Source organism: Notamacropus eugenii, chromosome 5, assembly GCF_028372415.1.
Source record: "Notamacropus eugenii isolate mMacEug1 chromosome 5, mMacEug1.pri_v2, whole genome shotgun sequence".
NCBI lineage: Eukaryota > Metazoa > Chordata > Mammalia > Diprotodontia > Macropodidae > Notamacropus > Notamacropus eugenii.
The window spans coordinates 64,485,282-64,499,839 of NC_092876.1; the positions used below are offsets into that span (position 1 = coordinate 64,485,282).

At 42.4% G+C, this 14,558-nt stretch overlaps 1 protein-coding gene across 2 annotated transcripts in view; it reads right to left on the reverse strand.

Annotated features, from left to right (window-relative positions):
- Positions 1-639: 639 nt before the first annotated feature.
- Positions 640-14,558, reverse strand: part of MYOM3 (myomesin 3) — an 82,003-nt gene continuing 68,084 nt past the window's right edge. For both annotated transcript variants that reach the window (XM_072609309.1, XM_072609308.1), the window contains exons 30-37: positions 14,380-14,467; positions 12,227-12,265; positions 7,140-7,248; positions 5,888-6,051; positions 4,943-4,979; positions 3,920-3,942; positions 1,509-1,564; positions 640-1,088 (exon numbers count right to left, since the gene is read on the reverse strand). In XM_072609309.1, coding sequence (XP_072465410.1) covers positions 822-1,088; positions 1,509-1,564; positions 3,920-3,942; positions 4,943-4,979; positions 5,888-6,051; positions 7,140-7,248; positions 12,227-12,265; positions 14,380-14,467 — 783 coding nt within the window. In that variant the 3' untranslated portion in view covers positions 640-821. The remainder of the gene's footprint in view (positions 1,089-1,508; positions 1,565-3,919; positions 3,943-4,942; positions 4,980-5,887; positions 6,052-7,139; positions 7,249-12,226; positions 12,266-14,379; positions 14,468-14,558) is intronic.

The window sequence follows — 14,558 nt, forward strand, 5'->3', positions numbered from 1 at the left end:
TTGATCTTTGGTTGTTAAAGCAAGCCTGGGGCTCAAGACCCGATTGTCCAGAGGATCTAAGGATTTAGAACCAGAGACTTTCAAGATTGCTTTTTTCTGACCCTCCTCCTTCTGCCTACTATTGTTCCTAGACCTTGACCTGCCTTCTGCATGAATGCATTTACTCCTCACCTCAGCCTTGTAGAATCTCTAGCTTCCTTCAGGCCTCAACTCAAGCCCTACCTTTTACAAAGAGCATTTCCTGATCCTCCCAGTCCTTAGTGAGCTCTTTCTCCTCAAATTATTATCATTTACTTACCTTGGGGCGTGTTGTATCCACCTAGTACAATGTAGGTTCCTAAAGGGACTTTTAGGTTTTTGTCCTGTATCAGGTTTAAAACATAGTAGGCACTTAATAAAATTTGTTACATTAAAGAAAATGGAAGCCAGAGAAGAGTTAAATATTAAGGTTACATTGGCAGTAAGAGGTGGAACCAGGATTTAAACCTAAGTCCTCTATATTCAGTTCCACTGATCTCCCCTCTATTTCCACATGGTTCATGTGGATTAATCCTATATGATGAATCTTATAATAATAGCTTTTTTTCTGAGTTATTTTAGAACTCTCATTTACAAAGCACTTTCCTGACCATAACTGGGTGAGGTGAACTTAGCAATTTTTATTTATTCTCATTTTGCTGATGAGAAAACTGAGACTCAGAAAGAAAGAGTGACTTGCCCAAAGTTACAAAGCTACTAAGCCTCCAAGTTTAGCCTTCTTTCCACTATACCACACAGGCTCCATTGGGGTCTGGCCCAGCAGCTGGACATTTGGAAAACTCCTATTTTTGCCCCTTCAGCTCCTTGGGCTCTTCACCATGCTTGAATACACTGACGGTGACTAGCCCAGTTTCAGAACCATATTTGTTCTTGACGAAGATGCCATAGCGCCCGCTGTCTTGACTGCAGACTTTCTCGATGGTGATGGTGACCACAGTCCCCTTTACTTCCATCCGATAACGGTCACGGAAGGCCACAGGTTGGTCATTTTTCAGCCAGGTGATTTCTGGGGATGGATCTCCTGAGATGATGCATGTCAAGCACAGGGTCTGTTTTGAGAGATGGCAAGAGTCCTGTGTCAACCTGGGAGTTATATGATTCTGTGATGGAGAAACATACCCTAATTCCTAGGTGAGCAGTAAGAGTGAGGGTCTACTTCTATAGAGAGACAGGCGGAGGGGATGAAAGCAATGGGGGAGGGTGAATGAAAAATGGAAGACTTGGAGTGTGGAGACCTATGGTCCTTTCCAACTCTAACATTTTGTTTTCTAAAAGCTTTTCCATCTCTGACATTTTATGTTTTAGGGTCCCTTATACTCTGACATTCTATGATCTAAGGTCCCTCTCAAGTCTGATATTCTATGTTCTACATAACATTCTGTGTTATATTCCAAGGCCCCTTTCAGTTCTAACATTTATGAGAACCCAATGGATTTGCAGAATGTGTTTAGAATTGACTGAACTCTTACCTTATCTTCCATGATAGTGGCAACATCTGGCAGGCCTTTTACAACTTTAGCACGATCTGTAAAGAAATAAGTGGAATAAAAGTAAAATCCAGGTTTGTCTGGGTTTTCCCTACAATATTTGTTACATAGAAATGAATTTTTCAGAAAACTGATGCTCACTCTTTTAAGCACTAAAACTTTTAAAAAACAAGAAATGGAAATAAAATTTTACTCATCACTAAAAGCAGTTAAGGGCTGTTTGCATGCCAAAAATGAAGGCTAATCTCCTGGAATCCACCTGACAACCATCAAATTGGCAAAGGTAAAAGAACACAAAACTCAGTGATGGAAGGACTATGGCAAAATAGTCCCATAGAACAAAGCTGCTCAAGTCGGTAGATTGATCCAAGTGAACATAACCTCCTTTTCTCATGGTGACTCAGGGTCATGTTGATGAACATTAGTTTTTAAGTGGTGTGTGGTATGGTAGGAAGAGAACTAGCTTTGGTGGCAGAGTATCTGAGTTCTAGATCTGCCGTGTGTGGCCTTAGGCCAAATCCCATAATTCTCTGGACCTTAGTTTTTTCATCAGCAAAATAGGGATATATTACCAACCTCAAAGGATTGTTTTAAAGCAAAAATAAGCTGGTACATGTGACAGAGAGGTAGCTGGGTGGTGCCATGGTACACAGAGTGCTGAGTCTGAAGTCATGAAGACTTGAGTTAAAATCCAGCCTCAGACATTTACTAGCTTTGTGACACTGGACAAATCATTTAATCCTGTTGGCCTCAGTTTCCTCATCTGTCAAGTGAATTAGAGAGGGAAATAGTAAACCCCTTTAGTATCTCTTCCAAGAAAACCTCAAATGGGGTCACGAAGAGACAAACATGACTCCAAGGACTAAATAACAAAATGTGACGGGGATTGGCAGTAGTACAGTGCCATAGAAATGCTAGGTGAACCACAGTGTCATAGATTTAGAGTTGGAATGGACCCCACAGGCCATCTGTCCAACCTCCTGTATTTTAGAGATAGAGGCTTGAGGTCCAGAGACGACTTTCCCAGGGTTACAGAGGTGGTAAAGGAGGAGTCAGTATTCTAACCCAGATCCTTGGCCATAGCACACTTATGACCTCAGGTTCTCCTGAGGTGTGTGGCCTCTTTGTTCATATTCTAGATGTCTCCAGCCTGCTGAGCTTTGGGAGGTCTGGTTTCTGCTTCCTGTTGTCTCTCTGCATCCTCCCCTCTCTGACATTTCAGTTGTCACTTCTCTCTTGGCAAAGTACTTTTGAAATGATCCTAGATTTTTTTTTTTTAATTTGCCCCTTCTAATCTATTGCAAGATGGGAAAGCAGATAATGAAATTTGTTTCAATGGTGCATAAAATAAAAATAAACAAGCTCTGACTGGGGGCCTGAGGGGCTTTTCTGTGAGTAATGCCCGTGGGTTTTGTGATAGCTAGTTGAGGTGTTCAGAGACTGCTAGGTGGGCTGGCAGATGGAGCACCGCACCTACAGTCAGGAAGACTTACATTCAAATCCAGCCTCAGACATTTACTTGCTGTATGACTTGGCAAATCACTTAACCTCTGCCTTCACGGTGCGTCTAAGAGCATTTGCTTAGCACAGTGTCTGGAATAGTAGGTGCCTAAGAAAGATTTCTTCTCTTGCTTTTTTAGGATTCCCTTCCCAATTCTCAGTTATAGTCTGATTGGGGATATTTGAGGTAGCAATGATCAAATGAGGTAGTATTTGTAAAGCTTGACAGTAGTTGCTTAGTAAATGCCCCTCCCCTCCCCTCCCCTCCCCTCCCCTCCCCTCCCCTTCCCTCCCCTCCCCTCCCCTCCCCTCCCCTCCCTCCCCTTTCCTCCCCTTCCCTTCCCTTCCCTTCCCTTCCCTTCCCTTCCCTTCCCTTCCCTTCCCTTCCCTTCCCTTCCCTTCCCTTCCCTTCCCTTCCCTTCCCTTCCTTTCCCTTCCCTTCCCTTCTCTTCCCTTCCCTTCCCTTCTCTTGCCTTCCCTTCCCCAACCAAGTAAGTGAGATTGTCATATTGATTTTCTTGTGGGGTCACCTGGGTGTCTAGATAGAACCAATTTTGGTCAAACCTGGCTTCTGGACAGCAGTTTTTGAAGTTCTCAGCTTCAAACACTTTCCCCACAAAGTCCTACTAAGACCCGTGGCTCCTTATTCTCTTCCTTTCCCTTTTTTCCATTGATCTGTCCTCTGTATACCACTTTCCTTCATTCCCCTGGCACAATTCTATGAACCATCTCCCTCATCTCTCTTATGAGGAATGGTTTTGCACCCCCAGCGCACTGGAAGAACAAGGAATGATAGGCAAGGTGACTTAGCCAACACTGGGGACATTTTCTCCCTTGGAGTACTTTGCTTCTAACATGAGAATGGAAAGAAATGTAGACATCGGTGGACTTACTCTTCTCTATGATAGCAGCCTCCCTGGAAAACAGAAATGGGGGAAAAGAGAATGAGTTTCCATTTGTTAAATCAATTGTCCTGTTTTATCGTATCTAACAGCTCTACCAATAGCGATGGTAATAAAAGCCCAGTTATCCAGACTCCTTTGCAGTCTGCTAACTGTGTCTCAGGTAGCAACTGAAGCAAATATCCCTGGTACAAGCTTGGCTTAGGAACATATAGATCTGGTCATGTACCTCTTCTGCTCCCAAGTCTTTAGTGGCTCCCTATTGCCAAATGGGTAAAGTTCAGACTCCTTTGGCAAGTAACAAACTAGCACTACCCTACTACAAGAGGAAGCATGGTATAATGATAGATCACTGTTTGTGGAGTCAGAAAGACTTGGGTTCAGATCCCACCTCAGACACTTATTAGTTGTGTGGCTCAGAGTAAATCATTTCAGATCTCAGTTTCCTCATCTGTGAGATGAGGGAGTTGGACATGATGACCACTAAGGTCTTCTAGGTCTAAGGCCATGTTATAGTATTTATTTCTTATAAGCTTTTTCTTATATTACTCCTTTCCACATAGTTGGTGCTCCAACCAAACCAGAATATAATCTCCCCATATGTGTTGTATTCTCCCACTTCCAGGTCTTTGCTTCTGCTGTTCAAATGCCAGAATGTCTTTTATTCCCTCTTTGATTATTGAATGCTTTCCAGTCCTTTAAAGCCCAGGTCAAATGGAACCTCTTCCAGGAGGTCTTCTCTGACTCTGCTGGTTGGCCATGATCTTTCCCCTCAACCTTCATAGGTATTTTGCACTTTTTAATGTTTATTATATAATGTTTGTATTATGATTGTGTGTCATCTCTCTACTAGACTGTGAGTTTAATGAACACTGGTATCCCATCTTATCTAAACATTGTGTTTCCTTGCCCCCAAGGTCCCCAGTCCCAATAGCATTGAACTTGGCACACAGTAGGTGCCTTAGAAACATTTGTTTAAGGGCATCAAGGAATGAAATGTCAGTGGAAACTTACTTCAGTTTCCGATGTTCAGCCAGTGCATCATCAAAAGCTGTAAAAAGAAAAGGTGGGTGAGAGAGTGAATGCCTTATTTAATTTGATCACCCAATTCAGGGCCTTCAATGAGAATATTTTAATAGTAATTAATATGAGATGATAATAATGTTAGCTGATTTTTAAAGAGCATTTTAAAATGGATAGAGTACTTTTAATATATTATCTTTTAAAATTACTTAATTTTTTTTAATGCATTGAGGTCTTGAAAGATGAGATATAGTGGATAGAGCACAGGGCCTGGAGTCTGAAAGATCTGGGTTCAAATCCTACCTCACGCACTTACTAATTTTATGACAGTCCACCTCTCTCAGGCTCAGTTTCCTCATCTGTAAAATGAGGATCATAACAGCGCTTACCATTCAGGGTGGCTGTGAGGGTCAGATGAGGTAATATTTGTAAAGTACTTTGCAGACCTTCAAAGGGTACATGTTGGCTATTATCTCACTGGATCTATGGTTTTTCTTGTGTTGTGTTTTCCCTTTAGCTTGGGCAGGAGAACACTTTACAGTGATGACCATGATAATGTCAAAAGAAATAACACCAAAAGATTTTCATCTCCTATCTATGCAGTCGTGGCTTCAGAGAACTGAAGGCAAATGACAAAGCATGGCAGAGAGGTGGTGCACTATGGATGTAGAATGAAGCATACCTTGCCTTGAGTGGTGAATATAATCATTTAACAGTATCTATTTGTTACAAAAGAAAGTTTTGTTGCAGATGGGGGTGGGGAGAGTTATCAGAAAGTAACTACAAAAATACCACTCATGTTAAAAAAAAAAGACCAGATGAACAAGATGGGAGGAGGTGAAGGGGAGAGAATAGGGACTCAGAGAAGACCAGGGGCTTTTCTGAAGACATGTTTGGACAGGCCAGCGGACAGACAAACGAGTAAGTCCTGCTCACCTTGGCCTGACAAGTCAGCTGTGAGTTTACGAATGTCCTTCCCGGTTGAGATTTCTAGGGTGTATTTACCCTTATCAGAGTCTTTGGGATCTAGAATATGGAGCCAGATTTCATCCAAAGTACTTCCTGCCTTTAGCCGATCACCACTTTCCAGTCGCTTTTCTCTGAAGATAAAAGTTACCAAATGGTTAACTTGGTTTGTCTGATTGGTGATGGTGGGGTTAGCTCCTCCAGTTCCACCTTCATTTCCTCCCTAATGTTGCTAGATAGATTTTCAGATTGTCTGGCTTCCTTGCTTCCCATGTGGCTAGACAGAGGGTGAGGGTGGAAGGTAGTAGTCATCCATGTGGTAGTCAGGGCACTTGACTTGATGTCAGAAAGACCTGAGTTCAAATCCTGACTCAGATACTTACTAGCTATGTGACCCTTGGCAAGTCTCCTAATCTCTCTAGGACATCAGTTTCCAATTGGACTCAATGATTTGAACTCAGTCACTTCCATCTCTCAATCTAGGATCCTATGATCAATAATAAGGTCCCCTTTACATATTTCTGGCTCAGCCTCTCTGAAGGAAATGGCACAACTCCCACTCCTAATTCTGGCCGTATCTGATCACCCAGAAACCAATCTCACAGATCCCATTCAAAACCCAGAAAACAAAGTTTGACTTATCTTTCCTTTCCTCTACAATTTTGACCCCTTCCTCTTTCTTCACCAGGGAATTAAAGGTAGAGGGGATGTTAGTTGTCAATAATCTATACCAAAGACCCCATTTTACAGAGGAGAGAATTGAGGCCTCAGGGTGTGAAGTGACTTGTCAAGATAACGTAAGTGGCCAAGCTGAGATTTGAACCCAGGTCCTCTGACTCCATTTACTTCCAGGTCCACTTCTCTGCTTCCTTTCCTTTCAATCCTCGTTCTTTTTTCTTTCTCTCATTCTTCTGTAGCCTCTCCTCATGACCACAACCTACTAGTTCTTTCCATTTGTACAGACTCAATTCCATCCCTTGGCCTCAGCTCAGATTTCACTCTGAGGAGATGGTGGGGGATGGGAGATGGAGACCAGTAGAATAAGTTACAGCCTGGGCAACATTGGTCTAGAGAAGCCAGGGCATCTGACCTCACACTTGTGGCCTCAGTTCATTTTTAAGATATGGCCAAGACATTCCCATAGTTAGTCCCCATCTGCCAAAGGACAGGGCCAATAATACTTGTTCTATCAGAGGTGTTGGGGTCAAGGGGACAGGCATACTTGTGGTACCAGCAGGTCTTCATGTAGTCTACATCATAGAACTTCACTTTGCTAAAGATCCGGATGCCTTCTTCAGTGCCCTGTATTTTCAGTGGGGTGGCAGAAAAGGCTGATGGGAAAAACAGAATTAGTTTTACACACATTGCTTTTATTTTTACACATTAAAAAGCAAAGGTTGTTTCCTCTGTCCTTTTTTTTTTTTTAACATCACCATAGTTTTCCCCTGTATCCTTTCTCCTACTCAAACCAGATCGCTATCGCAAAGGACAAACACTTTTAAGACAAGACAAAAATTAGTATAACTGATAAATATATCAAAAGAAGGTTGAAAAATGAAAATTGTACAACACTTGTGGACCTCTGATCTCTGCCACTAGGTGTGTGGAAGTCTGGCCCCAGAAAGCTAATTTTTAGATTTTCTTTGTGAACATTTATACTTTACAAATCAGCCAATCAGGCTTGATTTATTATTTGTTGACTGTCTAGACTTAAGAAAGTGATGGAGAAAATGCAAGGAGTTCAGAATAAACTTTAAAATGTGTCTGCACCCTTTTTGAAGAGTCAGATTTTAAACATTTACCAGCATACTCCTGCGTCTAAATATCACATCTCTTTTTTTAAGCCATGCTTATTCTTTATAATTTTGTATTTTATTTTTCATTTTGTGGTGTGCTTGTTCTTTCCATTTGCAGTGTATGTAGTTAAATATCATTGCGTCATTGTGTATGTCATTTTCTTGTCTCTGCTTACTTTGCATTAGTTCATGTAATTCTTCTCATGTTTTTCTATATTCAACCAAATTCAGCATTTCTTATAACACAGTGAAATTCCATTACATTCACATACCACAATATGTTTAACCCAGAGGTAGGGAACCTGCAGCCTTGGGCTGCATGTGACGCTCAAGTACAGCTCTTTGACTGAAGCCAAACTTCACAGAACAAATTCCCTTAATAAAAGGATGTGGCCTCAAGGCTGCAGGTTCCCCACCCCTGGTTTAGCCATTCTCCAGTTGATGGGCATCTACTTTGTTTCTAGTTCTTTGCTGTCCCCAAAAGTGATGCTATTAAATATTTTGGTGTATGTGAGGACTCTCTTCTTATCAAAAAACCATTCCACAGTAGATAAGTAGTCAAAGGACATGCACAAATAGCTCTTATAAAAGGAATAGCAAACTGTTAGTAGCCACATGGAAAAATGCTCCAAATCATTGGTAATAAGACAAATTCAAATCAAAACAACTCCCAGTTTCCACTCACCCCCTATAAATTGGCAAAGATGACAAAATGTGAGAATAATCAGTATTGGAGGGGTTGTGGTCACTCTAATGCACTATTGGTGAAGCTTTGCAGCCTTTGTGCTGAATCAGGACATTTTTTGAAGAGCCATTGGGAATTATGTAAATAAAGTGACTGAAATGTCCATGAGCCAGAGATTCCATGACCTCTCTGTCTGTCTTATAATCCTTCATGACTGGATCCCCAACCTACCTTTCTAATGTTGTTACTACGACTTCCCTTCCTGGTCTGGAGGTTCAGCCAGGCTAGACTTCTTACCATTCTTACTATTCTATATTGTGCTTCCTATTTCCCTCTTCCCTTTTCTGTATTCCTGTGCTTTTGTGCAGACTGCCTGCCCATATAGAAATGTGCTTCCTTCTTCCTGCTACCTCTTTAAATTCCTGTTTCCTTCAACATTCTCCTCCATTCCTACCTTTTATGTGAACTTTCCCCCAGCATTCCCAGATGCTACTGCATTCCTCACAAAACCACAGATATTTTGTGCATATCTTTATATGTACATATTATCTTCCTAAACAGGTTATAAGCTCCTTGAGTATAGGGGCTATGTTGTTTCTTCTGTCTTTGTATCCTCAGAGCTTAGCACAGGATTTGGTGCATACTCAGCATTTAATAAATGCTTGTCAATGGACTGACAGAAGTCTGAATTAGCCTTTTTACAAATCCACCTGTTGCTCTCAGTGTTTCACTCTGGGGCTGCTACAACAAATATATTTCCTTTATACTGTGGGCTCTTTTTTATGTATTAGAGAGTTCTTAACCTGGGATCCATTGATCCATAACAGTACATATGTAGATTTCAATTATGTCTTTATTTTTACTAGCTTCTAACTGAAATTTATCAATTCCTTCAATTATGAATTTTCTTTTTAGAAAAATGCATTATTCTGTGAAGGTGTCTAGAGGCTTCACCAAAGGAGTCCATGACACCAAAAAGGGGAAAAAGCCCTGATCTAAATGATAGTCCCTCCACTAATGGAAACCACATAACACGTCTCTCCTAACTCTTTTCCATGATGAACATCCCTGGTTACTTCCAATGTTCCCCACTGAATGAATGAACTGGAATCCCTTCCTCATTCTGGTTGCCCTCCTAGGAATGCTCCCCACTTTCCCAATGTCTTTCCTAAATGACAATGTTCAGAACTTAGCAAGATCTTCTAAATGTATCCATGGAGAGGGTGTCTACATCAACAGCTCATTGAGACTTCTGTTTCCCTGTCTTGATCATCCTGAGAGCATTGCTTGGAGTTAACAAAGTGCTATGGGAGTCATTTCTGTTTTTATTAACATCTCTGTCCCATTCCAGCTCTACAAATAGAAGGCAATGCAGTCAATATTTGTAGATCGACTCTCTTAATAGGGATGCTGATCCAGCTGGTGCTTTTTTCTTCATTCCATGCTTGGCTGAGTAAGTGACACTGCAGAACCTAACACACACAGCCTTGCATATGGCAGGCATTTAACAAGTATTTGTTGGACCCAATTCTCATCCAACTTCATAGGATTATAAACTCTTAGACCAATGGAACTAGAAAGGCCCTTAGAGGCAAGAAAGAAATGATCCTCATGTCAAACTGAATTGGATCGGGTCCAGTGGCCCTCGTTTTAGAAATGAATATAATGAAGTCCAGGAAAGATAAATGAATGACCCAACTCTCTCTCTCTCTCTCTCTCTCTCTCTCTCTCTCTCTCTCTCTCTCTTTCTCTCTCTCTTTCTTTCTTTCTTTCTCTCTCTCTTCCCAAAACTGAATGCCTTAGATAGAGGATAAAACATGGGACTGAATCCAATGAGATGAAATTTAATAGAGATGAATTTAGAATCTTATACTTGGGTCCAAAAAATTAGTTTCACTAGTACAAGATGGGAGCTAAAAGGCAGTTCAGTTTGAAAAAGATCTGAGGTTTCCAGTGGACCACAAGTTCAGAATGAGTCTATAGTGGGATACAGCAGCCAAGAAAGAAAGTGTAATTTTGGGGTGCATTGAGTGTCATAGCATCCAGGACTAAGGAGAGGGCAGTCCCACCATCTTCCATTAGGGTCAGAACACATCTGAGTGACTGTGCTCAGTTCTGGGTGTCACATTTTAGGAAGAGAGTACCCAGAGAAAGAGCTAGCGGGTCAGAGACTTAAAACTAGAAGGGAATTTAAAGGGCATGTAGTCCAACCCTCTCATTTTACAAATGAGGAAACTGAGATTGAACAAAGAAGATGGTGAAGGAAGGGTCTTTCATTCATGCCATAGGAGCACATGTTGAGGGAACTTGGAATCTTGAGGTTGAGAAGGCAAGTCTTAGGTGAGTAGTGAGAGTTGGCTTCAAATGTTTGATTTGAACATCGTGGAAGGAATTAGATTTGGTTAGTTTGGCCTTAGAGGGCAGAACTGGATCAATAGACTGAAGGTGAGAAAGGAAACAGTAGGCTTGAGGTTAGGAAAACAAGCAGAATTAGTTGAAAGTAGAATTTGCTGCCTCGGGATGTAATCTCTTCTCTTTGGAGATCCTTAAGCAGAGGCGGGATGATCATTTGCCAGGTACAATGTAAGGGGGATTCCTTTTTGGGTATAGGTCAGAATCCAGGGGTATGTTGGCAAATGTTTAACAACTGGCTCTCCAAAAAAAATGGAAGCATGACATACTTTTAAACTTAATCTATATTATTGACATTTCCCCCCAGTTTTTTCTTAAGTCTAGAAACCAAAAAAACCAATAAACCAAGCCCTGATTTCTGGCATTTGCTGATTTCTGAGGTGTAAATGCTCACGCTGGATATTTAACAACTGGCTCTCTGAAAAGTAGGACCTGGCATAAGCACACCCCTGACGGAACAGATGAACACAGAAGCTCCTTCCAACTCTCAAATTCTGTGATTCTGGAATTCTGCCTTGGATTCAAATCCTGGCTTTGCTAGGCAAATCACTCCCTCTTTCTGAACCTCAGTTTCTATCCAAGAAGATGATTGGAGTAGGTGGGTTCTGAAGTTCTTCCCAGCCCTAAATTCTAGAAAACTTTTCTGAATAAATTCTGAAAACTTTTCTTGTCTGAATAATTATAACAATTAATATGTACATGTATATAGCACTTTGGGCTCCAGGCCTGGAGTCAGGAAGACCTCCAGCCTCAGACGCTGTGACCCTGGGCAAGTCATTTAACCTTATTTGCCTCGGTTTCCTCATCAGTAAAATGAGTTGGAGAAGGAAACCACAAACCACTATAGTATCTTTGCCAAGAAAACCCCAAAAGAGTCAGACTCAACTGATACAATTGAATAATAATATGCCTCTGGAAAGTTTGCACAACACTTTACATATATTATCTTCCTTTCAGCTTCAGAATAATCCTATGAGGTAAATATTGTCATTATCCCATTTTACAGATGAGCAGATTAAGTGACTTGCCTGGGGTCAGAGTGATTAAGAGTCAGAGACATGATTTGAACTTCAGTCTTCTGGACTTCAAGTCACACTTGCAATCTACTCCAGTCCATAGCTCCCCTTAAGCAGTTAGCCTAGTGTGTAAACAGCAGACCCAGGGACATTCATAGCCATTCTGGGGCATTACACTGATAAATCCATGCTCCACATAAGGAAGATTTCATGTGGGTGTTACCCATGAGGTTTTGCACTGTGTTCCATGGTCATCCATGCAGGGATTGAATAAATAAGGCTTGAGGCTGGTCTGTCCTTTGGGTGTGAAAGTTCACCCTGGCATCAGGTGACCAGACTGTTGGGGTTCCCTATGTACCATTAACTTCCTAGCAGGGTTCACGCAGGAGATAGGACTTACCGCTGATCCTGCAGAGCTCGTTTAGGATGGCATCATACCCTACACAAGGAAGGAGACGGAGAGGTCACTGTTCAGGGTGTGTCTCTCACGGTGAGAGGGCATTGTGAGAAAATAACTTTGTAATTATAAATACTAGAGGAACATGAGTGCTTTCGCTGAAGTGGGACAAGTGCCCAGAAACTGGGATGTGATAGGTAGAACCTGCAACTAGGGTGGGGAGGCTTTGTCCCTGGGGGCCAACATGGGAGAAGGGTTCATTTCTTTCCTTTGGGGGTACTCCATGTTGCACAGTATGTCTGCCTCTACTCCCTTATCCCTCCTGGGTGGCAGTTCCACATCTTTCTAAATCTCTTTGGAATCACACTTCTCTATTGAGTCCTGCCTTCTTCTACCATCAAAGCAGTGCAGTATGAATGACCCTAAAAGAAGTAGGGCAATCCTGTCATGCCACTGGGCTTAGGGTTGCCTGGGATCAGTGGTGATATCAGGACATGCTGGCCAAAGTGAGATTCTGAGACCTGTCTGACCCATTCCCCTGTGGTCCCTTCCTTGGTGACCTTCCTGACAGTGGCATTGAAATATCTCTGTCTGCCCTGGCACCACTGAGTTTGTCCCAGATACCAGGATTCCTGACTCTGGCACTGGTGGCATGGTGGGGTTTGGGTGGGATTGGAAGTTCTAACAAGGGGAGCATTGATTGTGCCAGCATCTTCACTGGGAGCTTTAAGGGTCCTGGATGGTGAGTGTAGTCACTAGCTATCATTTAAAGGCATGGAATGGATGCAGCTGAGGGTTAATCATTCCGCATAAAAGTGCTTTGTGAAGTTGGATGAGGGGAGAGCAGGAGGCTTTGGGGGTGGCTCCCATAGCACTTCTCTCCTTGGATTATTACTGTGATATTGGGGTAGCTAGGTGGTTCAGTGTAAAGAGTGCTGGACTTGGAGTCAGGAAGACGTGAGTTCAAATTCAGCCTTGAACATATACTAGCTGTGTGACCCTGGGCAAGTCATGTAACATCTGTTTGCCTCAGTTTTCTCATCTACAAAATGGGAATAATAATAGTGCCTCCCAGGGTTGTTGTGGGGCTCAAATGAGATAATATTTGTAGCTTAACAAAGTGCCTGGTATGCTGTAAACACTACGTAAATATTAGCGATGATGATGATGTGGTGGTGGCTATTTGAGGGAGTCTGAGTTGGGGAGGATTTGTGGCCCATGCTATCCTGGCACTGCCCTCTTCTCTACCCTGACACACTCAGTGTACGTTCAAATGGGAGGGGGAGAGGGAGGCTGGCACAAGGGTCAGATCCATAAGGTGCTGCCTGTTGGAGTAGTTTGAGCCTTTTAATTTCCTGTACCTAGAGAAGGATGTTTAGGGCATCAGGACAATGTGCCAGCAAGACACTACTACTACTACTACTACTACTACTACTACTACTACTACTACTACTACTACTACTACTGCTACTACTACTACTACTACTACTACTACCACCACTACTACTACTACCACTACTACCACTACTACTACTGGTAATAATAATATTGATAACTAACATTCACGTAGCACTTTATATATATTATCTCATTTGGCTCTCACAAAGACCCTATGAGGTGGGGGTTGTGATTATCCTGATTTTGCAGAGAGGGGAAATTGAGGCTCAGAGAGGTTAGGCGATTTGCCCAAGGCGATTGTGCACAGCTAGTAAGTGTCTGAGACAGGTTTTGGATTCAGGTCTTCTTGTTTCCAGATTGCTGTTGATTGCACCATCAATCAACAAACATTTATTAAGTGCCTACTATGTGATAGGACTTTGGCAGTTGTCTCTAGCTAGATGGCCAGGGGGCCCCAAGTGGGAATGCTTGGCTAATTCTCTCTGTGGGAATGGGAACCTCTGCGTATATGTGCCTGGTGCTCTATCATTTGTCAGGGTTGCAGAGACAGACTATAGGGTCATGAAGCAGCTGGAGGGGTGGGGAGGGCAAGGAGGGGATAGTCCCAACAGGGAGAATAGGGCAGCTAGGGATGAAGACAAACTGTCTACTTCACAGATTTGCCAGGGTGGGGTGGGGACCCTTAGAGGAGTTGTTGTGTGTGTCAAGCCCTTCCTGCCCCCAGGGCTCTACCCTTACCTGGACTCAGAGGTGCCTACCTTCACCTGTGAGGTCAAGAATGGTGTCATCTTCCCCTCGGTCATCTGAAATCACAGCCATGTATGTGCCCTTGTCTTTTTTGGACATCTAGGAAGAGTGTTGAGAACATGTATGAAAGAAGAAAACAGAAACCTGGCATTCAAGGCTCCTGAGGAGCTAGTGACACCTCTGCCTTCCT